At 34.0% G+C, this 27,636-nt stretch overlaps 4 protein-coding genes across 7 annotated transcripts in view; all 4 read left to right on the top strand.

Annotated features, from left to right (window-relative positions):
• Nucleotides 1-26,550, top strand: part of LOC128991516 (zinc finger protein 728-like) — a 70,598-nt gene extending 44,048 nt beyond the window's left edge. For 2 of the 4 annotated variants that reach the window (XM_054414463.1, XM_054414462.1), the window contains one exon: nt 22,828-26,550. In XM_054414463.1, coding sequence (XP_054270438.1) covers nt 23,244-24,959 — 1,716 coding nt within the window. In that variant the 5' untranslated portion in view covers nt 22,828-23,243 and the 3' untranslated portion in view covers nt 24,960-26,550. Of the gene's footprint in view, nt 1-16,461; nt 16,525-18,828; nt 18,872-22,827 lie in introns of those variants that run through there. The other 2 variants (XM_054414465.1, XM_054414464.1) reach the window with 2 other exon arrangements.
• Nucleotides 1-27,636, top strand: part of LOC128991515 (zinc finger protein 91-like) — a 107,767-nt gene that overhangs the window by 18,869 nt on the left and 61,262 nt on the right. Inside the window, exons 3-4 of the mRNA XM_054414460.1 lie at nt 2,808-2,951; nt 5,689-5,825. The gene's annotated coding sequence lies outside the window, so the exon portion shown is untranslated. The remainder of the gene's footprint in view (nt 1-2,807; nt 2,952-5,688; nt 5,826-27,636) is intronic.
• Nucleotides 2,980-5,672, top strand: LOC128991519 (zinc finger protein 83-like). The gene has a single exon (XM_054414469.1). It carries the CDS (start codon nt 3,161-3,163, stop codon nt 4,295-4,297), a length of 1,137 nt encoding a protein of 378 aa, XP_054270444.1. The 5' UTR covers nt 2,980-3,160; the 3' UTR covers nt 4,298-5,672.
• On the top strand, nt 5,835-9,319 carry LOC128991517 (zinc finger protein 708-like). Its single transcript, XM_054414466.1, has one exon. The coding sequence runs from the start codon at nt 6,165-6,167 to the stop codon at nt 7,368-7,370; it is 1,206 nt and encodes a 401-aa protein (XP_054270441.1). The 5' UTR covers nt 5,835-6,164; the 3' UTR covers nt 7,371-9,319.

Genomic DNA, 27,636 nt, shown 5'->3' with positions numbered 1-27,636 from the left:
GGTTGTGCAGATTAGATCGGATGTGTTGGAGTCTTTTGGATTAGAAAGTTGTTGTCTGATCATCTTGACAAAATCATCGTAGGGAAGTCCGCCTTGTAGAACTCTTGAGGAATATTCATTTTTCACAACCACTATGATTTTGACTCCCGTTTTCTTGCGTAGCTCCAGTAGATTTGTAGCAAAATGTTCGATGGTTATGTTGTCACTAACACAACCCAGCGGGGAACACACCAAAAGTTTTTGACAGTTTTTTTCAATATCCTTTAAGAGAGTATCAAATGCATTGTTGTAATCTTGAATATTAGGTTTGGAGAAAAATCTAGGTTTAACCAGTCCATAAACTAGGGTTTTATTGAATTTTTGACAGGTAAGGCTGTTATTTACAAAGTTTGAGGACAATGGTTTTTTGAAATGTTTTTTGAAGGCAGTTGCAACCCCAGCGCTCATGTGCCTGTCATCATTTACATCTGCAGAGATGCAGTGGGCAAAGGCAGTGTTTTCGGTGTCTCGCAGCTTGTGAATTACCTTATTCATGTCAGCCTCTACAACTGTGACGGGTTCTTCATCTGAAGGCAGTCGGATGTTGAAGTTATTGGATAGAGCTGGGTTGAAACAGCAGTCACGGATTATATTTAGGATTTCTTTAGAAATTTTGCTTTTACCTTTTTTGTTGAAATGCAAACCATGATTTGCGTACATTTCCCGAGGCAAGAGGTGTAGTTCTAGTAGTCTTCTTTTTTCTACGGAGTTGTTCAATTTTTCTTCAAGCCAATAGTTTATATTACTAATTTTGTTGTCTAATTTTGGCAAGTCATGTCGCATAGGCAGTGATGCAATAATCAAGTTTGTTTTATTGATACTGGTTAGTAAAGTATTGAATTCTTCTTTTATTATTGTATAAACCATTTTCTAGTCATCCTACAGTTACACAATTAATAATATTTTATCCTGGTAAATGTAACCTCACATCACAGTTTCACATGACAACAACACACTGACAGTTGAGGTTATTTTACAGTAAAAATGACGTAATACAGAGCTGGAAACCTTACAAACTAAAATTTTAATATTCTGTGAATTGAGGTACTATCTCTGTTTAGTGCTGCAGCCTACGGGAGAATTAATAAACAATGTTAAAAAAAGTGTGTTGGATGGCCACCTATACTGGCCGGATGAGCTGACGGGGAAATTAGTAGTGGCCAGCAGTGCTGGCTGTACGACCTGTGAGGCACTGCGCCGTGTAAACATGACAAGCTGATATAGAACGTAGCCGTGTCCAGCAGGGCTGGCCATTCGAGTTGAGAGGCACTTTTCTAAAATGGCTATGAGACCGCAAAGGGTTAATGTTAATGATGAATGAATGACATGTAATATTACATGGTTTTGATGTACAATATGTTAAGGTTACCGGTATAAGTTTAAATGAAATTTGTTTTCTATACTTTTTTACTTATTTGGCTTACTATTCCTTATTACCTTAGATATTTTATGGAATACTATCATTATTTTGTTAATGTTATTTTCAGGATGGACCCATTTGCAGACACTGTTATTAAGTTAATTACAATATGAGCCTTGGAAACAAGTTTAAATAAATATACCGAAAAATATACCGTTATATATAAATATAACCCCAGTTAACCCAAATAAAGGGGGGAGAGCCGTTTCAGATAACAGATTTTTTGGTTAACCCATCATATGCTAAAAATAGCCAATGTATTGCCACAGTTTGTAGGAAAAATGAATTTAAGACAATGTACGGTATATAAAATTCAGTGTTTTATTTCAGCTACAAAAATGATACAATGGGATAGAAAATACTTTAAAACAGACAACTGAAGTTATTAAAACATTTTACAGCCCTGTATATTCTATAGAACCATTTTGGTTAACCCGGTTTTCGGTTAAACCCGAATTTGGTTAACAGGAGTTCTAATGTATATCGCAGGCTAGGCCTATGAGTGTTTATATTACAAATTTAAACCTTACAGCTTCTCCAGTTCGCTTACAAACGTTAATGATGTTAGGCTTTCGTTTATTCATAAAAATATGCAGAGCCCTCCCACCTATGAACACCAGCCGCTACTGCATCTATCACTGGATTACTCTCGCTACATAACACAACACATTTACTCTGCTTTTTGACACTTCTCACTGATATGGTTGTCACTATGATATTGCACTCCGGACATGTTGGAGCAATGTTTGTTTCCTTAACCTGAAGAGGATATGGAATGGAAGACTTTGTGACCTTGAAGCAACATACATTGGTTCTTACAGAAGAGCGACCCCATAAGTGCACTTCATGTGGAAGCAGGATGGGGCTCCTCCTTATTGGCTCTTGCTTTGCAATGCCCATGTTTTTAAATGACAAACTTCCTGATGGTTGGATTGGCCGCTGGTAACGTTAGTAAACATAACCTGTTCTACTGTTAATGTGAATACTTTCCTACAAATTGGAGAGGTTTGAGCTAATAGCAAGATGTATGCCCTGTTATTCACATAGCCCCAGAGAAAGAAATTGCGAAAAAATCCGGCAAACAGGTTGACCATTCATATATCGTCAGTTGAATGAAGTATTTTAAAACCCAATAAATACTTTTTGGACACCCAGACCATACCTATTTAGATAAAAGTTATATTATCTGCAATTACATTTATAATTTTAATTTTGCATTATAATTATGCTATGGATTTACTATAAATTGTTGATTTCAAATTATTGTTTAGATTAAATGAAAAAAACAATCTATCTAAATGATTACAACAAAAATGTTTATATTTAATAAAATATGATCTGTTTTCAGAAGAGGCAATAGATTTGAAGAGGAAAAGGAACTTCAATAATTCATGTAGCAAAAAAAAAAAAAATTAATCTGCAAAGTATTATAGATACTTAAAATAGCAGTTAAAAAGATTAAGTTTTTACTACACTAAAAGTACAAATGAAAGTAAGTAATTTATTATGTAAAACTTGAATTTTAATTAATGGCTGATGCAATATTATTTGAAAACAACATGAAAAAATAGAAATCACTTTTTCTTAAAATAGGACTACACGTAACTGTCCTAAAAAATAGACATACAAAGCCAGCTGACTAATTCCAATTAGTTTCTAGCTTGTCTAATAAGTAAGAAGTTGGAAATTGAAAACAAAAAAATGTTAAAGGTCACTAAAAAGCCTCGCCTTAAGTGTCCAATATGTAGAAAAATGTTTTCAACTCTATCAAATATGAAGTCTCATATATACTTACACACCGGCGAGCGTCCCTTTAGATGTTTAACTTGTGAGAAAATATTTATTCATCTACATCATGTTAAGACTCATTTGTTAATTCATTCTGATAAGCGTCCTTATAAGTGCACTGCATGTGGAAAATCCTTCTCAAGCAGTAGTAATATGAAGATACATACATTAGTACACAACAGAGAGAGACCTCATAAGTGCACTATATGTGGAAAATCCTTCCAAACCAGTTACAAGTTGAAGACACATACATTAGTGCACACCGGAGAGAGACCTCACAAGTGCAACATATGTGGAAAATCCTTCCAAACTAGTGGCCATATGAAGAAACATACATTAGTGCACACCGGAGAGAGACCTCACAAGTGCAACATATGTGGAAAATCCTTCCAAACTAGTGGCAGTATGAAGAAACATACATTAATTCACATAGGAGAGCGACCTCATAAGTGCAGTACATGTGGAAAATCCTTCGCAACCAGTGGCCGTATGAAGCAACATACATTAGTACACACTGGAGAGCGACCTCATAAGTGCACTTTATGTGGAAAATTCTTCTCAAGCAATGGCAATATGAAGAAACATACATTAGTACACACCGGAGAGACACCTCATAAGTGTACTATATGTGGAAAATCCTTCTCAGCCAGTTACTATATGAAGAAACATACATTAGTACACACCGGAGAGAGGCCTCATAAGTGTACTATATGTGGAAAATCCTTCCAAACCAGTAGCGATATGAAGAGACATACATTAGTACACACCGGAGAGAGACCTCATAAGTGCACTATATGTGGAAAATCCTTCCAAACCAGTGGCAGTATGAAGAGACATACATTAGTACACACCGTAGTGAGATCTCATAAGTGCACTATATGTGGAAAATCCTTCCAAACCAGTGGCAGTATGAAGAGACATACATTAGAACACACCGTAGTGAGACCTCATAAGTGCACTATATGTGAAAAATCATTCAAAACCAGTGGCAGGTTGATGAAACATACATCAATTCACACCCAAGAATTTAAGCACAGGGAGTTTCGATGATGAAAAACATTTAAAAAAACGCACAGTAAAGCATATATGTCATCTACAGAGCTGAAAATTATGTCATGTTGTTCATAAATTATGGCTGTAAGTGCCTGAGGAGCCTCGTTGCGGCTTACAAGCGATCTACATAATATGCGTACGCATAAACCGTCCTTTCTTAAAATACAACCTTTGTAATAGGCTACCATGTCAGATATTCTTTGTTTAATTTTAGAAAAAATATCAGGCAAGTCCACTTTGATTCACGTAGGTTTGAATTATTTTCTTTAATTCTTCCATTACACGTCCCAATATGTCACGGCCACCAAACAATATTTTTCTGCCACTTTCAGGTTAATGGCATCCTTTAAGATCCATCAGAGTTTGGGCATAGATTAAACATACTCCCTTAGTAGATTCTCCGCCGGATTGGGCTCGGTATGTTCGAGCTGCTTGTACGGCGAAGTTGCTGGCCCACGTAGTTCCGTACAGTCACTGGTCAGGCTAGGAGCGCTAGAGGTCTCGCCGTACAACCACACACACAAACACACTCTTACCGCGTTATAGCTGTCACACGCACGCCCCGCGCGCCAGCGTGCTCGTTGGCGCCAGCACACACCCTGGCACACACATATATAAAAATATGCAGAGCCCTCCCACCACCTATGAACACCAGCCGCTACCGCATCTATCACTGGATTACTCTCGCTACAAACCAACACATTTACTCTGCTTTTTGACACTTCTCACTGATATGGTTGTCACTGATATTGCACTCCGGACATGTTGGAGCAATGGTTGTTACCTTAACCTGAAGAGGATATGGAATGGAAGACTTTGTGACCTTGAAGCAACATACATTGGTTCATACAGAAGAGCGACCCCATAAGTGCACTTCATGTGGAAGCAGGATGGGGCTCCTCCTTATTGGCTCTCGCTCTGCAATGCCCATGTTTTTAAATGACAAACTTCCTGATGGTTGGATTGGCCGCTGGTAACGTTGGTAAACAACCTGTTCTACTGTTGTCACTGTAATGTGAATACTTTCTCACAAATTGAAGAGGTTTGAGCTAATAGCAGGATGTATGCCCTGTGATTCACATAGCCCCAGAGAAAGAAATTGCGAAAAAATCTGGCAAACAGGTTGACCATTCATGTATCGTCAGTTGAATGAAGTATTTTAAAACCCAATAAATACTTTTTGGACACCCAGACCATACCTATTTAGATAAAAGTTATATTATCTGCAATTACATTTATTATTTTAATTTTGCATTATAATTATGCTATGGATTTACTATAAATTGTTGATTTCAAATTATTGTTTAGATTAAATGAAAAAACAATCTATCTAAATTAATGATTACAACAAAAATATTTATATTTAATCAAATATGATCTGTTTTCAGAAGAGGCAATAGATTTGAAGAGGAAAAGGAACTTCAATAATTCATGTAGCAAAAAAATTAATCTGCAAAGTATTATAGATACTTAAAATAGCAGTTAAAAAGATTAAGTTTTTACTACACTAAAAGTACAAATGAAAGTGAGTAATTTACTATGTAAAACTTGAATTTTAATTAATGGCTGATGCAGTATTATTTGAAAACAACATGAAAAAAATAGAAATCACTTTTTCTTCAAATAAGGCACCTAATTTAATATGATTGAATATAAAAGTCAAGAAAAATGCCTCAAGTAGGCTGTGTTGTATTGTATTTAATGAACATAACAATATTTGATCAAAAAGTTGATCAAATTTGATTGTTACACATAACTGTTAAACACCAATTCCTAAAAAATAGACATACAAAGCCAGCTGACTAATTTCAATTAGTTTCTAGCTTGTCTAATAAGTTATAAGTTGGAAATTGAAAACAAAAAAATGTTAAAGGTCACTAAAAAGCCTCGCCTTAAGTGTCCAATATGTAGAAAACTGATTTCAACTCTATCAAATATGAAGCCTCATATATACTTACACACCGGCGAGCGTCCCTTTAGATGTTTAACTTGTGAGAAAATATTTATTAATCTACATCATGTTAAGACTCATTTGTTAATTCATTCTAATAAGCGTCCTTATAAGTGTACTATATGTGGAAAATCCTTCACAAGCAGTGGCAGTATGAAGAAACATACATTAGTACACACCGGAGAGAGACCTCATAAGTGTACTATATGTGGAAAATCATTCCAAACCAGTAGCGATATGAAGAGACATACATTAGTACACAACAAAGAGAGACCTCACAAGTGCACTATATGTGGAAAATCCTTCTCAACCAGTGACATTTTGAAGAGACATACATTAGTGCACACTGGAGAGAGACCTCATAAGTGCACTATATGTGGAAAATCCTTCTCAACCAGTGACATTTTGAAGAGACATACATTAGTACACACCGGAGAGAGACCTCATAAGTGCACTATATGTGGAAAATCCTTCTCAACCAGGGGCAGTATGAAGAATCATACATTAGTACACACCGGAGAGAGACCTCATAAGTGCACTATATGTGGAAAATCCTTCACAACCAGTGACTATATGAAGAAACATACATTAGTGCACACTGGAGAGATACCTCATAAGTGTACTATATGTGGAAAATTCTTTACAACCAGTAGCAAAATGAAGAATCATACATTAGTACACACCGGAGAGAGACCTCATAAGTGCACTATATGTGGAAAATCCTTCCAAACCAGTGACGTTTTGAAGAGACATACATTAGTACACACCGGAGAGAGACCTCATAAGTGCACTATATGTGGAAAATCCTTCCAAACCAGTTGCAATATGAAGAAACATACATTAGTGCACACCGGAGAGAGACCTCATAAGTGTACTATATGTGGAAAATACTTCCAAACCAGTAGCGATATGAAGAAACATACATTAGTGCACACTGGAGAGAGACCTCATAAGTGTACTATATGTGGAAAATCCTTCCAAACCAGTAGCGATATGAAGAGACATACATTAATTCACATAGGAGCAATACATGTGGAAAATCATTTGCAACTAAAAATATTTATGAAGAAACATACATCAATTCACACCCAAGATTTTAAGCAGGGGGAGTTTCGATGATGAAAAACATTTAAAAAACGCACAGTAAAGCATATTATGTCATCTACAGAGCTGAAAGTTATGTCATATTGTTCATAAATTATGGCTGTAAGTGCCTGAGGAGCCTTGTTGCGGGTTACAAGCGAACTACGGATGCGTACGCATAAACAGTCCTTACTTAAATAACTGCCCTTGTAATAGGCTCCCATGTCAGATACTCTTTGTTTAATTTTAGAAAAAATATCAGGCAAGTCCACTTTGATTCACGTAGGTTTGAATCATTTTCTTAAATTCTTCCATTACACGTCCCAATATGTCACGGCCACCAAACAATTTTTTTCTGCCACATTTAGGTTAATGGCATCCTTTAAGATCCATCAGAGTTTGGGCATAGATTAAACATACTCCCTTAGTAGATTCTCCGCCGGATAGGGCTTGGTATGTTCGAGCTGCTTGTACGGCGAAGTTGCTGGCCCACGTAGTTCTGTACAGTCACTGGTCAGGCTAGGAGCGCTAGAGCTCTCGCCGTACAACCACACACTCTTACCGCGTTATAGCTGTCACACGCGCGTACGCACGCCCCGCGCGCCAGCGTGCTCGTTGGCGCCAGCACATTGCCAGCACACACCCTGGCACACACACGACACTCACACTCAGCTTTACTCCCTACAGCGTGATTTGTACGTGTAGAGCCACGGAGCCTCCTCTAACTGTATTTCAGTATTTGTATCATCAGTTGTTTTATTGCGATTGTTCTAGTTTAATTAATGCGATGTTGATAATTAATTGTTTTTTTATTTGAATAGCCATCTATTGTATCTGTTACTTGTGGGTATTTTGAGCCGACTTCCCCACTACCAACAAAAGAATAAGGTTCTCAATTCGTTTGTGCCAATGTATCTTTTTCTATAAATGTTCCCCAATTTCTCTGAGATTTTTATACCGATCATCGTGGTTCCACCCCCAAAATAACCAGGAGGGCTACCCTTTGGTACCATATATAACATTATGTTTAAGTGTAAATATTTGTTCCAGAGAAAAATGCTGAAAACCTCAAATATACAACATTTATTTTGTTTATATTTGTACAGAGAAAGCAATAAATAAGAATGATATTCCGACAACTGTTAGTTGAAACCATGAAGCTACAGACAGATCTTCATGAAAAAGTTGTTTAATATGGATTATTAAACCATGTCTTGCCATGGAGCCTAAATAACTGACTTTGCATTTACTAGGCGTTTTGTTTTAGTTACTATGAGTAAGATACTTCAACGTTTGACCTGCATTTTGTAAAGTTCCGTTTTGAGTATTGAAATTGTATTCTATATTTTATCAACACTATAAAATAAACATCTTAAAAAGAAAATTATAGTATATCAATGGAAAAATTATTACGATCGAACAATACACTTATTTCCTATTGATTTTTAAGACATAAAACTTTTAGGCTACGTCAGTTTACAAAAAGCATTTTTAGATGCAAAAGGTTTCATTTCTTGCAATTCCAATTCATCACCTGTTTTACCAAAACATAAAAAATATTAATTTTTATAACCATAAATTATGTAACCTGAACAGGTGACTCAGGCAGTTTTAAAATAATAATTGTTCCGTACGGTAACATTTTTGATCGGTCCAAACAATTTTTCTTTTAAAAAGCCTTTAAGTACCGGTAAAAAATATGTATCAAATTTTTTTGTAAAAAAAACAACCTATTTCAAACGCTCTAAAAGAATTAAAATCAATAAAACATAGCAGGATATAAATATATAAAAAAACATATGCACTGTTTTGTTTGGATACCAAGGAAGTATTTACTTGTATTTTATATTTACTTCTGAATTAATGCATTATGCAACTTATCACACACAAATTTTCTATTAGAACAAGAAACAGATTGTTATGATAGGGAAAAGAAGCTAGTTTAATATTAAAATGTTACTTTTGCAAATTAAAAACATTTAAATGCATTATCATTGTTTAAAACATACTTGTTATACCACTATAAAATTATAATTTATTATCTTATTTAAAAAAACCTGTATAAAGTTATCTGCCAATGATGGGTTACAATGATAAAATAACTCCGAACGCAAAACTCTGAAAAAATGAAGATTAACACCTTTAGTTATAGATAATCGCCTGCAATGTGGACATGCTCTTTAAATTTTCAGTATGTTATGTCAAAAATTATCATAGAGCCCGACTTCAAATACGTGAGCTTGAATATTACAAAAAGATCATTTCATTATTTTTAGAGTGTTTGAAGTAGCTTGATATTTTTTTACAAAGATAAATCATTAGAAGTTTACAACTGTTAGTTAAGAAATAGATTATTGTGATCTATATAGGCCTATACAAAATAATTAGGTTTTCTCTTCTTAGTTATACGAGTCGGCTCGGCTCTTTCAACAGCCCAATTTTCATAATTTTGGTATAAAATTAAAGTCATAGGCCTACACGCACAGATTTGCCATCAAGCATCGGCATTCGTTTATCTGGCGTATAATTTGAGTTATACACCAACGAAACTTCCTCCATGAACATTTCTTATGGGAGTTTAATTTAGTATTTCTTTTCCAATTTTCTTCTCCATGCAGGATCTCAAGAAAGTCCGTACTCTCAGTGGTTATGAAATAGTGCTCAAAAAGCGATTGTAAGCTGTGATGAGTCATGCACGGAATCAGGGAGGGAGATTAGTTATCCTATTCCGCGCCACAAATACACAATAACCATACAATCATACAATACCCTGCAGCCCACCATGTAAAAAAAATCTTGAACCTTTATAATATCAAACTACTCTTACATGTTAATAATATCATAACCAAACTCAAACAATACACTATTTCTATGTAAAAACGTTGTTAACGAAAGAAAACATCGAGTGTAAATGCACGTCTTAATAATGGCGGTAGCTTCCGATGCAACATCACATGGTGGCGGGGTTGGAAGGGCAGCATCAGGCGGCACATGTTCACCTCAAAGGACTGGTCTAGCCCAAAGCCACACTCTATAGTGTGGCCTTGGGGGTCACACAGGCGATTTTGAGTCTAGCAACAGTTGCCCAATTTATTAAGGGGGACTGTTGCTCAACTCACTATAAGACTCTGAAGTCTAGTGACAGTTGCGCTAAAGTGTGCACACAGGCAACTGTTTTAAGACACGAATTGGACATTACAGAATTTTTTTAAATGATACAAAAATAGTATGTACTATGTTATTAACTGCCAAGGATACTTTCCTCCCACAACTTCTTCTTCAGATTAAATATCAGAATAGACTGTCAATGCATTTAAATTTAAACATAAAGGTTCTTCTCAACTTCATCAATTATTGTTCAACGTCCTCAACAAGCACACTCATACTTGAAAATTTACTTTTCCAAACGAACTTTACACAACAATTTAATCCAAAGAGCAAACATGTTTTGTTGTCAACTCAAGTTCACATGAGTAGCCGACTGAGACTGACCAACAATATAGTCGTATGTGTGCGCATCTAGATTGGTTTCAATGGATACCAATCCTGGAGCGATAATTGAGTCGCAGAGCTGTCTCTGACAAACTGTGCGAGTTGGCGCTGTCTGTACAGCTGATAAAAAATAAAAAAATACTGAAAATAATGTTGACCCCAACAGTTTATTTAATTTATTTGTTAATATTTCAAGTTAAAACCATAAGTGAAAGAAGTGGTATTGCCGATGTATTTTTATAGGCATACACCAAGTCATTTTGTCATTTTTAAGTAGTCAAATTTTAAGTAATTGTGATTTGTTACTATAATTAATTATTATTATTTAATTAAAACCATTTAAATGTTATGTTTTATTACTAATTATACTCAAGATAACTCAAGATACTGTTATGGAAAAACAACCTCTGAGGTGTACTTATTATTTCGCCTTTCTAAGCCAATTCATTATTTTACTCTTTTTATATATATATATACAGCTGTAAGCTACATAAGTTGCTTGATAGAAGTAGAATGGACTGAGGAATTGGATTTTCTGACAAATATTAACAAAAGCAAGCATAAAACTTCAACCTCAGTTTACTCAAAACTCAAATTTCAGACTGAGGCTGTTTTTCCACCCTACTCCTCAATTGAAAAGTATTCAGCTGTTGAAATGTAAACAAATAATTTATCTATACGGATAACATGGGTACTTTAAAGACCAAACCACTAAACTCATAGCCCTGAGAAGTTTTCCAAAATTTCAACAGAAACCTTTGGTATGGAACCACTCCCCAAAGTTTCTTTACGATCGGTCGGCCGGTTTGGTAACGTATGAAGGACAAAAAACTACAAACATTTATTCCAACAACAATTTATTCTTTTCACTCTGATACGGTGCAACTACTAGGAGAATTTTGTATAATTAAACTTACATGTTTAACTTTGATTGTTATAACAATTGTTTAAATGTAAACAATTCTGTTTTAATTGTTGGTTATGTTAAAGGATGCATATATCTTGTACTTTTTTGGTATTAAGCATTATGATTTTGATCCAGTGTAATGACGCCATTCGTGCACATGTTTGCAAAGTATGAATAAAGTTTATTTCATTTCATTTCATGATATAAATACTGCTGTGATGAGGTTGTTTGGGTGTAAGTAGATTAAGTAACCTAAAATGCTGTATGATTCTACCAGAGGATGCGGCCTGGAGTTAAAGGTGGCTGTGAATTAACTCGTTGCTTATTAATAATCTTACACCCCAAGTGTATTATTTATATAACCAATGCTTAATAGCACTTATAGGAATGTATATTTCTTTTGTACTAATTGTACTGTAATAGTTTGCTCCTGTCATTAAAAAATCTAAAAATAAATCTAAAGCATCATGGGCCGTTGTAAAAAAATTACTTAAAAAAACAATTTTCAGAAATACCTATTTAAGTTACAAACAGTGAAAATGCCAAAATCAGTAATATTGTATCAATTGCAAACAATTTAAATTTTTTTTGTAAATGCCTCATATCCCGCAAATCAATATTCAAATAAAATCCAAGCAATTAACTTATTTGAGAAAAATAGTAAACACATTTCTCATCTTAATAATGCAAGATTTAACTTTAGGACAGTCTGTGTTGCGGAAGTTAAGAAAGTTTTGAATACCATTTGTAACACAAGGTCATCAGGGTGGGATGAAATCCCTCTTTTTGTGATAAAACGTGTTTTTTATGTCTTTGAGGACTTATTCTGCAGAATAGTAAACCAGTCCCTGGAGAAGGGTGTATTTCCAGACAAACTCAAATATGCAGAAGTAAAACCTTTATTTAAGAAAGGTGATGTTAATAATCCCTCTAATTATCGTCCAGTTGCGTTGCTACCTTGCTTTTCAAAATGTTTTGAAAAAATTGTCAAAAACCAACTAGTACAATTTAGAAAATAATAATCTAATTACCCCTCTCAATTTGGATTCCGGCCTAACCTTAACACTCAAAAAGCAGTAACCGACATGATCAACAATATTGCTGGGGCCTTGGATGCAGCACAGCAGACTGTGGGAGTGCTGTGTGACTTGTCCAAGGCCTTTGACTATGTTGATCATGGAATACTTCTTGAAAAATTATGTAGACATGGAATAAAAAATATAGCATTACAATGGTTTGCTTCTTATCTGAAAAACCGTAAACAAAGGATAATAATAAACAAATTTCAAAACAATTACATGTCAGATTGGGAGGATGTTCCATTTGGAGTGTCTCAAGGATCAATTCTTGGACCATGTCTATTCATTTTATTAGTAAACGACCTAGGAATTGTATCAAAAATGCCAATATTTCAGTATGCAGATGACACAGCAATCATTTGCAAAGAGCAAAAAGGTGTCAACATTATTCACACAATCACCAGAGGGCTCCATTCTCTTGAGGACTGGTTTACTGTCAACGGTCTCTCCATGAATGTATCCAAAACACAGCTGATACAATTCTCTGCCTCCAATATAAAAGACGAGATCACCCTAAATTCAAACTCAAATTTGATAGTTTCTCAAGATTCAGTTGATTATTTAGGAATAAAAATAGACTCACATTTAAATTGACAAACTCACACTAAAAATATATCAAAAAGACTTAAGTCAGCTGTATTTGTATTACAAGTAACTAGGGTGGTCTGCCGTTACACTTTAGACGCATAAATGAGCGAAGCATTTTTTAAAGATTGTCAATGGCTAATGCAGCTAACACCCTACAATATGTTCCCATTCAACAGATTCGCCGTTTGTTTGCCCGATATTATATAAGTTCTAAAGGATGACAAATTTATCTGATAGTTCATACTGTACCTTTGTAGTGAAACTGGCAATCCTGACTATTTGCTTGTACTTTGTAAATGGGCATAGCAGGATGTACTCGTGCAATCAACATTATTTGTTCTACAATCGTCAGGTCAGTTAATTCGTTCGGGACACTTGACACATCCATATTATTTAACGCCATGAATTTAGTTGCATTTGAACGACAACGCGAACAAATCAGTGATTGGTTTGAAGCTGTTAGTTGTTGGCGATGACAGTTAGTGCAAGTATAAAATTGTAGTGCATCTAATTCATGTTGGAATTGATTAGCTAACTGCCTATCATTATCAGCTTCTTCCGCCACTGCTTCATCTGGTTCTTCTTGTTCACGACGCCACTCTCTTACAATATTTGCATTATTGGTGCGACGACCAATATTACGACGTGGTCTTTGACCCTTGCTCAAAACAAATATAGCAAAACTGTTACTTCCATTGATAAACTAACTTTAACCACAGTCTAACAATATAAATTTAACTTAGGATTAAAGTAAACATTGAAATGTAAACAAAACAGTTACAAACAATTAACATGTGTTTATCTTATTTAAATAAAACAAGATAAACCAATATGTCATAAACCTAATATAATTTTTCTTTTAACTTACATTAAAATAACAAGCGAAATTGCGTGACCCGTAAAATAAAATCCAGAGGGAAATTTGCAAATATTTTTTACCAAAACATTGTGCTCAGTATTCTTTAGCTGTTGGCCAAATTTCATATCAATTGGTCAAGCCATTACAATCTGATGATCTTACAAAGAAGTTACAAAGTGAGGGAAAGTGAGCTACGCTCGCTCCGCTCGCTTCGCTCAAATTAACATTTCATTTTAAGTTCTTAACAAAAAAACTAATTTTTCCAGAACAGAGGCTGGGATAAATATTGTTTTTGGCCTAAAACCACAGATAAAACATACATTAATACTAAGATATTTTTAACAATTCAAAGGAAATCATATTATGAGTGTTTTTAAAATAATTGTGCACAAACTTTACTCATGTTTATGATATAGATTATGTTATGGCCTATAGTATCTATTACAACATATTAAACATATGAGTGTATATTAAAACAAATGTCAAGGTACTTTGAAGAGCTATTATTTTATTATTGTGTACTTTCTTAATCCTTGAAAAAATCACTAATATTAAGCTTTTGTCAGTTTTTTCAATATTTGTACATTTTCATTACTGTAATATATCATATTATTTTTTGGTGTTAGACTGTCCACACTCTTAGTATCTAGACTGGTTTTTACAGAAGTTCAGTTAAACTCATCATCTGTACTGGTTATTAAATCAAATGCATGAAGTGTGGATTTTTCAAATGTAGGCTATTGTAATATATTTTTATTAAATAAGAGGTTGATTGATGTATCGAGTTCACATAACATCTTGAATTAGGATAAACCTACAATATTAACTACATGTCTCACATAAACAAACTGATGTATTAATTTAAGTATGTTTGTTAATTTGTACATGACTAGTGAAAATAAAAAGGTATCAAATGCTTCACTGTCTGACCTTATTTAGGTACTGTAATTGAACTGTAATCTACCTACCTAGTAATAATCCCTCTTCTTAACCACACACCATTTACAAAATCTTTATTCCATAGAAAATGTATGCTTAGCTCAACAAAGATATAAAATAAATCAAATAATACATGAGTTATATTTTATTTTATTTTTATTTTATTTAATGGCAGACTTAACAAGACTTCTCATATTATATACGAACATACAAATTAAATGATTATTTAGGCGGGGAGGGCCGTCCGCGTCCATAAAGTAACAGACATAGCATTGGCTAGGGCTTGAAATTAACAATTTGTGCTTGGGACAGACTTTTGTTTGTAAAAATTTACACGCTAAATGAATATTATAGACAGATTTGGGATTTTGCCGAAAAGGAATGATGAGTGAGGGCCCTGGCATTACTTATGTATATCACAGATTAGTCCTATTAGTAGTGTTTCATAGCTTCAATATTGTTAGTACCTGCTATAACTAAAAGGTGATCATTTTTACAAAAAATCTTTGCTCAAAACCTAGACCTCTTCTTGTATTATCTGGTAGAATGGCTCCAGATCTTACATAAATTTAAAGAGGTTCCTTGTTCATTTGTTAATTTTTATTTTAATCATAAAAGTCTAAGAATACTGGAGTAGTAACAGATTTTTATTTTAAGGTCCCAAAAGTCACAGAAAAAAATTTTCCTACTAAAAGAGGTTTCCCAGAACTGTCTTTCATTTGCACCTTGCTGCAGAAGTTATAAGTGAAACTCACTTATGGCATCACAGCATCATTCTTAGCATCACTTATGGTATAATGCTTTAAAATTGAGTAGTTAAAAAAAGTAACAGAAACAGTACAGATTATGCAGTTGTAAAAAAGTAATTAACAAATGATCGAAGGATAAGTAGTATAAGCATCTCGTGTAATAATTACCCTATACTACACTCGCAGAAATCTTTAAGGCACTCGCCAAGTCTCATGCCTTAAATCTTTTATTGTTACTTTGAACTTGTGTACTCTACACATTTTTTATACATTAATTAATTATGTTATTTCTTCTTTGTTTGATTGCTTGCTTTTTTTTAAAGGAAGTCCCTCTTCTTGTTAGTCTTCTTCACGCTCTTTGGTACCTTCGTTGTGCCGTTTGTTATGGTAATACACGTACGTTTCTGTATTGATTTTTAATTTTCCAAAATGAAAAGAAAAACACTAGGGTGCGGCAATGAATTTTGTATTATTTCACCAAGAGTGGAATTTCTCTCAGGCATTGGTGGTTCAAAACAAGTCCACTGTGTGAGACCTCATTAGAAGATGGAAGAGAGCTGTTTGCAAGTCTAAATAGGTATCATCATACTGTATTTTATACCATAGAGAATATAATACAACTATGTTGCAACCGGTTGACTTTTGTTTTAAAAGACAAATTACCTACAAAAAAGTGTTAAAAATATACTTTCTAAAGGTGAGGATAAGGTAGGAAGCAAAGGTGGTTGTATACAGCTCATTGTACTCTTAGCGGTTAAAGAGAAGTTCTTAAGAAAACTCTACATAAAAATTCAATACAGCTTAGGGAAAGGTACAAAAATTAGAAGTATATATTCTTTTGGAAAAAAAAATTAAAACAATAATTTTAACCAGATCTCAAATTCTTTAGCACACGAGAAAACCACCAAGTATAAAGCAAATTGCGGGTTGCAGATTGAATTATTAAAACAATTTATAAGTGTAATAAAGCTAGTTACGCTTCTTTCACATTCTAAGGTTTTCACAATCTGGTTCAAAGTCACATGGTATTATGCGGTGTCTAGCTTTCTTTCACATTACACGGTTTTTTACTTCTTATATAGCGGTTTCTTCTTTGTATAGCGAGATGAATGAGGTTAAAATTGTAATTGTTAATTCATTTAGCTTGCAAACAAACATTAAACTGGGAACAGCTTAAGGCGTTGTAGCTATTAAATCATACGTAATTGGCATACAAGATGGTCTTTGCCTCTGAACAGCACACTGTACTTTGCAATCAAAATGGTATTAAAGAACATAAAATGTTTTTTAAGAACATTAATTAGTATATTAAACATATTCATGCTCGACTTCCTCTTACAACCCACCAAAAGTGCTCCCTCGGCCTACTAGTAGGTTGCGGCCCATAGTTTTCAAAATGCTGATCCAAAGGTACTGTAAAAGAATTTTTTTGAAATAGTTTAAAATACAACAAATCCAGGGTACCATAATCTATTCCTTGGGTTTTAATTAAATACGGGGTGTTAATCCGTCCTACGTACGGGAATCGAGTAGTCAGTTAAAACTGTATAGTTCAGAACAGTTAGTTTACACGTATAAAGAAAAATTTTATTGCAGTTTTAATGAGAAAAATCTTTTTGTAAACAAATGTTGCGTGACCATATATGTTTTATCCCATCATAGGCCTATACGAACACAATAAAATATAACAAAGTATAAAACAGCAATTGTGACGATGTGAAACGCGTTGGAGTGAGATTTGCGGCTGATTCGCACACTGATTATAAGTAGCCTACATTAGAAAGAGTAATTATGAATTGGGAAGTACATCTGAGCCTCCAAACATAACCACAACTGAACACACGCCAAACAACTTTTTAGATTCCATAAAAGATGGTTAGTCTAATTGCAGTATCCTAGGTCAATGATGACGTTGTGTTTAGTATATGTTATCTATTTTGGTATATCTTTGGATAAAAATCTTCTGAGGTTGTTGTGGTAATATAGAAGTCCTGATTCTTGATCTCCTTTTTTATTACATCAATATTTCCCGGCCTAATCCAAACAAAGTTTAAGCAGTCAAACATTAATTGTAAACAAAAGCTACCAAGATGAATTAAAACATGTACAAATAGTTATTTTTCCTACTCTTTCCTCAAAAAGTTGAGCAGTAAAATAATTTGTTTATCCTTTTTTAAGACTCGGGTACAGAGCCTTGACTTGTATACATCATGGTCATTACTTATTTCGGTGGTCTAATTATCTTCTAATCTTGCTTATTTACTTAAATCAATGACAAAATCAGAGTAAATAAAATAACCTCATAGTTCTTTTTTTCTTTTTTACAGCATTTATTTCTGGTTCAATGATGACATTATTCACAGAAGTGTTAACAAAATAAAAAAGAAAATAACAATAATAACATCGTGTGTTCGCCCAGACCTGAGAAACCCTGTAACATAATTAATTTAGATAAAAATATTTAATCTTCTTTAGGTTTATTAATCCAATAGATCTTGAGAAAGCCTTCGACGTAGCCTCCTGTTCTCAGTTGCTTCGCCAAGATGAAAAGCTAGTGCACCAGGAACATTGTTTAAAGACTTCAGAAATTTGGAGGTAGTTTTTTCAATAAAGGCTGAGATGATAGACTCCACTCCTAGCTCTTCATGTATATGCCTGTTTCTAACAAACCAGGGAGCATTCACCGCTATTCTTAGAATTTTGTTTTGGATCACTTGAATTTTGAAGAGTATGTTTTTTGATATAGATAATCTCCAGATATGAGATGCATACGTCCGATGCAAAGGCCGAATTATTGATTTGTAGATTAGAACTGTACAAGCTGGCCTCAGAGTAGATTTCCTATTGACCAAAGGGAAAAGCTTTGCAAGGCGTGCATAACCTTGGAACGAGAGCTCGCTCCGTGGTCAAAATCTCAACCAAAAGTATGTATTGTGCAAACTTCTCTATTTTCATCCCACACACTGTAAATAAAACATGTGGTTGGAATGTCTTTCATTTGTTTTGATATTAAAAGGCAACTCAACGAACTGGGAAGAAGAGTGAAAACAGAACTTGAGGAATTTTCATTTCGACACTTACAACTGCAAAACAGATTGTTGTAGACTTAGTAAACTTTGTGCAGTAGACTTAGAAAACAACGACGACAGCAAAGCTATCTTTAATTTAACCTCATAGTTCTACTAAAGAGTATTTTTAAATTTAACCAGCTGTTAGTTAAAACAAATTGTATGGCACTTAAACCAACCGAAGATTACAAAGATTACTTAAAAAAATAATTTAACGTATCAATGCACTACTCATAGTATAAATAAGTACACCCATTTAAGACTTCAAAAATTAAAACTTAATTTCTAAAAACTGAAACCCTAAACTAAAATGGTGTTTTCAACATTTCGTAGTTCTCAAAATAATCTTTCTTTCAACACAAAAATCATGAAAATCCTTCCGAGTGGTTGATTCAGAATCGTGAATTAAAAAAAAAAACCCCTGTCACGTTTTAATATATACTAGTGCACCTGTTGCTCGAATTCGAGCAATTGTAAAGTATTACAGGCGTTATTTCAAAACGAATGACAATCATAATTTCCGATGACTTTAAAACAGTCAACTCAAAGATAATGTTTAATCAATCACTCCACTGCAGTTATCGAATCTGAAAACGAACTCACTCTGAAAACGAACGCTCTTGTGTGTGGTATCATGTGTTTACTATGAACAGCTGTTGTAGTATGCAATTAATTCAAATTATTCGTCTGTATAAGTAAACAAAATTTTTTCTTCATAAGAAATACATTTGGAGTTAGATGGCCTGTGGGGCAAAGCCCGAGGACTTTTCTTACAGGAATTGGTGAAAGGGGGCGTCTACACAAAAAAATACTTAATTTTCACACATCGTTTGTAAAAATCCACCCATTATTAACGGAGGAGTAGTGTTTCGTAGAAAACGCCTTCACGTATTATATATAAAGATGATGTATCACCTTTGACCATTGATACAACAGTATCACTCAAGCTGAATGATTATGGTATTAGGGGAAGTTGTCACTCTCTATTGAGTTCTTACCTTTCTAATAATAAACAAAGAACTGTTATAACACTGGATAAGATCAAGTACTATTCGCCATGGGAAAACCTACCGGCAGGTGTGCCCCAAGGCATCTTAGGTCCTCTATTCTTTATAATTTACATTAATGACCTCCCTAAAGCCATTGATCAGGAACTAATTCTTTTTGCAGATGATACAACAGCCTTGATAAAAAATAATAGTACTTCTGAAATGATATCTTCTCTTGAAAATGTGGTTCATGACATGGAGGGTTGGTTCTTGAACAATGGATTAAACTTAATCTTGAAAAAACGCAAACAATAAAATTTTCCGTCAGAAACAATGGTAATAAAATTGAATCCCTTAAATTGGCAACGTCTCATAAATTTCTAGGTGTTTACATAGATGAATCACTTAAATGGGATGTACATCTGAATCAATTAAAAAGTAAACTTAGATCCATGTCAATTGTATTTCTGCACTTAAGGGACTGTGTTCTTAAAGAAACTCTGAAAATGGTTTATCATGCTTATGTAGAATCAGTATTGAGGTATGGTATAATCTTATGGGGTCAGGCTACCGGAGTCAAATCAATATTCAGGCTACAAAAACACATTATCCGTATTATGACCAGCTCTCATCCACGTAGTTCATGCAAAAACCTTTTTCGAAATTTAAAAATCCACACCCTAATAGGACTGTACATTTTGGAATCACTAAACTACATTCATTCAGCTAAAAACAACCTCCCAGAATCAATTCAAATCAACCATAGATATAATACTCGATATGAAAACATTTTTAGATTTCCAAGGCACCATTTGACCCTTTATAAAAAAAGTCTACTATAGTTCGGCCGCTTAGAAAGCGACCTCCTCCAGCATTGGTTTAGCATTAGCGCGCAGGTCGTTTTCTAAGCGGCCGAACTATATATGCTGGGCTGAGGCTGTACAATGTGCTGCCTGCAAACTATAAATTGTTAAACGAAAATAATTTTAAAGATAAAATAGGTGAACTCTTAATTGACAGAGCCTTTTATTTAATTGCTGATTTTCACAATGCCCCTTTAGTTTAGAATAGTTTTATCATTCAATTTTGTTAATTTATATTATCATCTTGATTACTATTTTTATTTTTTATATTCTGATAATTTTAACTCTGACAATGCACCTATTCTGTATGTAACACATGTAAAGAATGTTATGTGCAAATAAAATATGTCTATGTCTATCAGTTGTACTATTGATACAACTTTCAGTATCCAAAAGTCAATGGTATCACTTTGAATTTGTCGCACGACACTGTGCCCATGGTCATGTGGTTAAAGTGTTTTTGTCCATTGTTACGCTTTTAGCAAATTTCCCATATAGGGAATAAGCTATTACCGTAGTACTCATGGTAAGACCTGGACCCGGGACCGATTTAATTTTTCATTTTGAGGTCCCTAGAGGCCAAAAACACCATCCATTCAAATTCATATATATATATATATATTTGTATTACCTTTGTAAGGCAAAAGGTGTTGTCGATTCCTTCTCAATGTAGTGTTTCCTGTCTTAACCCAGTATGACCTTGGTTCTTGTCCTAAGCTGATAATAATCCCCTCTCTTTTTAAGTCTTGGATCCATACTTTTTGACCTACATGCAGCGATGGAAGTTCTCTTGTAGCGTAGCGTATATATATATATATTTGTCCGTTAGCGCGATAACTCGAGCAAAAATGATCCGATTTTGATAAAATTTGGTAAAAACGTGTAAACATACGTTTATTTAAACGAGTTCGCGATCCAGCATAATCAAACCATGGGAACGGGGGCTTATGGGGGGTTTTATGAGCAAAAATGGGGTTTTCCCATTTTTGACCCTAAAAACAAAAAATTTTGCAATTTCTTTTTAAACCGTTTTGTAGAGCTTAAAAAAAGAAATAATTTAGTATATTGAAGCGCTGTTGTATGCCTAACGGTCACGGAGAAAATTCAAAAATAGTGTAATTTAAATTCCCATGTTATTCTTATGGAGAAAATGAAAATTGTTCTAGTTTACTTGTTTATGGATATATATTGATAAAATTTGGCAAATTTATTTATTTCATCCTATACTATTGACGTATGGTCAAAAAACACTTTTAACCTCCCCGTAGCAGCAAACCTAAGCACTCGTTAAATCTAATGTTATATAAATAGGGAATAAATATGTCTTATTTATGGAGATATTTTAGTAAAATTGTAATCAGACAAGTTGAAATTCGCTTAGTCTGCAGGTTTGCTGCGGCGGGGGTATTTGTTTACTTTCATTGGTTGTTTATAAAATGCCCACAATTAAAGAAAAAAACCTTCTGTTTCTTAAGGTATGATAACAGTTTTTATTTCATAACTGATTCCTACAATTGAAGGAAAGAACCCTCTGTTTAAGCTTTCTTTAAGAGTCGGCAGGACCACACACACACACACAACTGACCATCGGCCATCTTGGATTTTCTCCCCATAAAGGGAATTACAATTGTTGAAGCATATTACGGCATTGTTTATTAAGATAACAAGTTGCAAAATATCCCATGCGATTTGTAGTAGTGTTCATGTATCATGTATCTGTAACAATGAAGGCTATTTTAAACGTAATGAATATTTTATGGACACCCGTTACTATAGGTACTTATTTAAATTTCATTAATTTAAATTGTATTTATGATTCTGATTTGCATTATTGTAATTCTCTGGATCCAGTATAAATTTTAGTAATGTTTTCAAATCATTGTTTAAACTAAATATATAAAAAAAATCAAAATGATTACAACAAATGTATAAATTAATATAATATATTACTCTTTTTCAGAAGAGACAATAGATTTGAAGAGGATAAGGAGCTTTAATTCATGTCGCAAGAAAGATAATTCACCTAATCTGTAAAGTATTAAAAATTCCTTAAACAACAGTTAAAAAGTTAAATGAAACCAAGCATAACTATTATATGGCTGATGTATATGTGAATTATTTATAAAAACGACACGAAACATGGAAGCCACTTTTTTCTTTCATCGAGTAGGATAATTTGAAATGGCGAAACTTCATGAAAAGTCATGCAAAAAAAGGAAAATGTCTGAAGTAGGTTATGTTGTATGGTATTTATACATATAACAATATTTATTTGAGCAAAAGTTGATCAGGTTTGATTGATGCATACAACTGACTAAACCCATATACTTTCTAGCTTATCTAAAATGTTAGAAGTCAGTAATTGAATACAAAAAAATGTTTAAGATCACTAAAAAGCCTCTCCTTAAATGTATGATATGTAGAAAAATGTTTTCAACGCTATCGAGAATAAAGTGGCATATATATCTACACACAGGTGAGCGTCCTTTTAGATGCTTGATATGTGAAAAAACATTTATTCATCTATTTCAAGTAAAGGAACATTTGTTGACTCATTTTGATAAGCGTCCGTATAAATGCACTACATGTGGAAAATCATTCAAATTCAGTAGCAGTATGAAGAAACATACATTAGTACACACCGGAGAGAGACCTCATAAGTGCACTACATGTGGAAAATCTTTCTCAACCAGTAGCGATATGAAGCAACATACATTAGTACACACCGGAGAGAGACCTCATAAGTGCACTATATGTGGAAAATCTTTCACAACCAGTGGCAATATGAAGATTCATACATTAGTACACACCGGAGAGAGACCTCATAAATGTACTATATGTGGAAAATCTTTCCAAACCAGTGGCCATATGAAGCAACATACATTAGTACACACCGGAGAGAGACCTCATAAGTGCACTATATGTGGAAAATCTTTCACAACCAGTGGCAGTATGAAGATTCATACATTAGTACACACCGGAGAGAGACCTCATAAATGTACTATATGTGGAAAATCTTTCCAAACCAGTAGCCATATGAAGAAACATACATTAGTACACACCGGAGAGAGACCTCACAAGTGCCCTACATGTCGAAAATCCTTCAAAACCAGTAGGCATATGAAGATTCATACATTAGTACACACCGGAGAGAGACCTCATAAGTGTACTATATGTGGAAAATCCTTCCAAACCAGTAGCGATATGAAGAAACATACATTAGTACACACCGGAGAGAGACCTCATAAGTGTACTATATGTGGAAAATCCTTCACAAGAAGTGGCAGCATGAAGAAACATACATTAGTACACACCGGAGAGAGACTTCATAAGTGTACTTTATGTGGAAAATCTTTCACAAGCAGTGGCAGTATGAAGAAACATACATTAGTACACACCGGAGAGAGACCTCATAAGTGTACTATATGTGGAAAATCCTTCCAAACCAGTAGCGATATGAAGATGCATACATTAGTGCACACCGGAGAGAGACCTCATAAGTGTACTATATGTGGAAAATCCTTCCAAACCAGTAGCGATATGAAGAGACACACATTAGTACACACCGGAGAGAGACCTCATAAGTGTACTATATGTAAAAAATCCTTCCAAACCAGTAGCGATATGAAGATGCATACATTAGTGCATACCGGAGAGAGACCTCATAAGTGTACTATATGTGGAAAATCCTTCCAAACCAGTAGCGATATGAAGAGACACACATTAGTACACACCGGAGAGAGACCTCATAATTGTACTATATGTGGAAAATCCTTCCAAACCAGTAGCGATATGAAGAGACACACATTAGTACACACCGGAGAGAGACCTCATAAGTGTACTATATGTAAAAAATCCTTCCAAACCAGTAGCGATATGAAGATGCATACATTAGTGCATACCGGAGAGAGACCTCATAAGTGTACTATATGTGGAAAATCCGTCACAAGCAGTGGCAGTATGAAGAAACATACATTACTACACACCAGAGAGAGACCTCATAAGTGTACTCTATGTGGGAAATCCTTCACAACCAGTCGCCATATGAAGAGACATACATTAGTACACACCAAGGGTAGACTGTATATGTGAAAAATCATTCCAAACCAGTAGCAGTATGAAGGAACATACATTAGTACACACCGAAGGGAGACCTCATAAGTGTACTATGTGTATAAAATCCTTCACAACCAGTAGCAATATGAAGAAACATACATCAGATCACACCGGAGAAAAATCTTCTCTACCAATGAAAAATCCTCCACAGCCGGGATAAATTTAATACATGTGAAAAATCTTGTAAATTAAATATACCTACTTTGAAAGAATGTTTATATTTTTGAAACATGAATCATTGTATAGCCAGCTTATTTCTCGAAATGTGTACGAATATTATTGTAAAACATGACAATGTCATGATTTTTAATGTTGTGAATCCCAGTGAGAGCATTTTTTATTTGCACGAGACCACATTCATGATTGCTTGGTAGTATATGTCATCACTAGGGCCTAAATGACTCTTTTTGACCCGAGGTCGAGGTCGGAAAATAAGCAAGGGTTAGAAAGTCACTTTTTGCCCGTGCAGTGAACTATAATTTTTTTTGCCATCATACTGCATCAATAATTAACAAACAAAGCTAGAAAACGAAATAATTTGTGTGTGAAGATAACCTCTCAAAACGAGTTCCAGCTTGTTTCCATTTCTGTTAATTCAAATAAGTAGTTGATTAGTAAGTAATTCAATAATGTCATCTATTACGATTGTGTAACAGTACTATTGATATGTAGAGCAATCAACAACAATAGGCAATAACGTTACCTAATCAATCAATCGATATAGTTTTGATCGATATGATTGCCACAATCGAAATTTACAACAGTTTACATTAGCTGAATTTTACTCCCTAGTGAGTAAAAATATTACTTTTGCCCCTTAAAGCACACATTAAAAACGGCTGTTTTTGCTGCAGAATGAGGAAAAATGTTTTAAAATCCAAATTAAACTTATATATATTTATTTATCATATTTTGTTGATAAAAATTTAGATGGTGCAGGAAAAATACTGTGGCAATTTTGCAAGGTTTAATACTCTAAGAATAGAAACAAATGTAAAATAAAGCATGGCAAATATACAAAACTTCAATGTACATTTCATGTTGTTGTACAGTGCTTAGTTGTATCTAAGACTGTTTATTTCTTTAGATATATTAATATTCTATAGGTTTTTTTTAATATACATATGAAAACTGAGAACTTAAATATAATGTCAGAGGGTCAAGGTTCTTTCCAGTTCTATTATGTTGTATTGCCTTGATGCAGGAAACCCAATAATGTTAAGCATTTGTTAGTTTTTCAATTTTATGTCCGTTTTCATGAATATATTATATTATTTGTACGTGTTAAATTGTCCACACTCCTAATAACTAGTAGTTACTACAGCAGTTCTTTTCATCTGTACAGTTTATTAAAAACATTTATACGTAGTGTTGATTTATCAAAATGTATTGTAATATATTTTTTATTGAAAACAAGAGATTAATGTGTTGAGTCCAAGTAAAATCTTGTATTAGGATAAATCTACAATAGTAATTACATATCTCACATAATCTAACTGATATTAATTTCAGTATGTTTGTAAATTTGTATACAACTAGTGAAAATAAAAAGGTGTTAACTGCTTCAGTGTGTGTGATTTCATTTATGTTTCATACTTTAACTGTAATCTCCCTACCTAGTGATAATCCCTCTTCTTAACCACACACCATTCAGCTAATTTTTATTTTATAGAAAATGTATGCGTAGCTCCATAAAGGCAGGAAATAGTACATATAATACATGAATAATGTTTTATTGTATTGCACTATTATATTTTAATGGCAGACTTTTCAAGACCTCTCATTTTCTGTAGAAAAATACAGATAAATATTTATTTAGGCGGGGAAAGCGGTCCATAAAGCACAGTAATAAAGATTTAGCATTGGCCTGAGCTTGTACTTTAATTGGCGCTTGGGATGGTGCGCACATCTTATTATCAGAGCGTTCCCACACTCAATATGTATCCAGCTATGGGAGCATGAGCAATGAGCATAATATCTCTTGTACCTTGTCTGCAATGTAGTGTTAAAATTATCAATGTCATTGCACTGTCCTGCGGCTTTTTTATGTGGGCTCCATGCAGACTTTTGTTTGTAAAAATGTACACCCTAACTAAAAATGATTGTCAGATTTGGGATTTTACCGCAAAGGAATGATGAGTGAAGGCCCTGTTTGTGTTATCTGGTTGAATTAAGCTCCAGATGTAACTACATACGAACAAACATTTGAAGAAGAGTCAATTAATAAACTTTTATTTCAATCATGAAAGTGCTGGAGAAGTAACAGATCTGGAGGGATGTTTGAATGTAAAATAAAAGTAGGCCCATTATTCATATTAATTTAATTAAAAATATCTCTACATCAACCATGTTATCAGTCTGAAAGAGATGTCCTATCAAGACATTTCTCTTTGAAGTACTCAAACTACTCATAAAAATTGAAGTGGACACATAAACCACACCCTTTGTGAAGAGATCGTCTAGGTGCCCCTTAACTGCATACATCTAAACTTTCGACAAATATTGTGGTTGATTAAACAGGGGGCAACTAATTAGTTAATTAAAGAAGAGTTTTTCATCATTGTAAGGAAAAAATAAAATATCCTGACAATATCCTGAATATTTAAATATGTATTAGCGAATTTCCCTATAGGGAAGTAGCTATTACCGTAGG

Source organism: Macrosteles quadrilineatus, unplaced genomic scaffold, assembly GCF_028750875.1.
Source record: "Macrosteles quadrilineatus isolate MER2022 unplaced genomic scaffold, UCM_ALF_1.0 Scaffold_4__1_contigs__length_99947679, whole genome shotgun sequence".
Taxonomy (NCBI): Eukaryota; Metazoa; Arthropoda; class Insecta; order Hemiptera; family Cicadellidae; genus Macrosteles; species Macrosteles quadrilineatus.
The sequence above is the reverse complement of the archived record's forward strand: the minus strand, read 5'-3'. Positions and strand labels throughout refer to the sequence as shown.

Coding starts and splice junctions, on each gene's coding strand:
- LOC128991517 (XM_054414466.1), top strand. CDS start 6,165: ATGTTAAAGGTCACTAAAAAGCCTCGCCTTAAGTGTCCAATATGTAGA.
- LOC128991519 (XM_054414469.1), top strand. CDS start 3,161: ATGTTAAAGGTCACTAAAAAGCCTCGCCTTAAGTGTCCAATATGTAGA.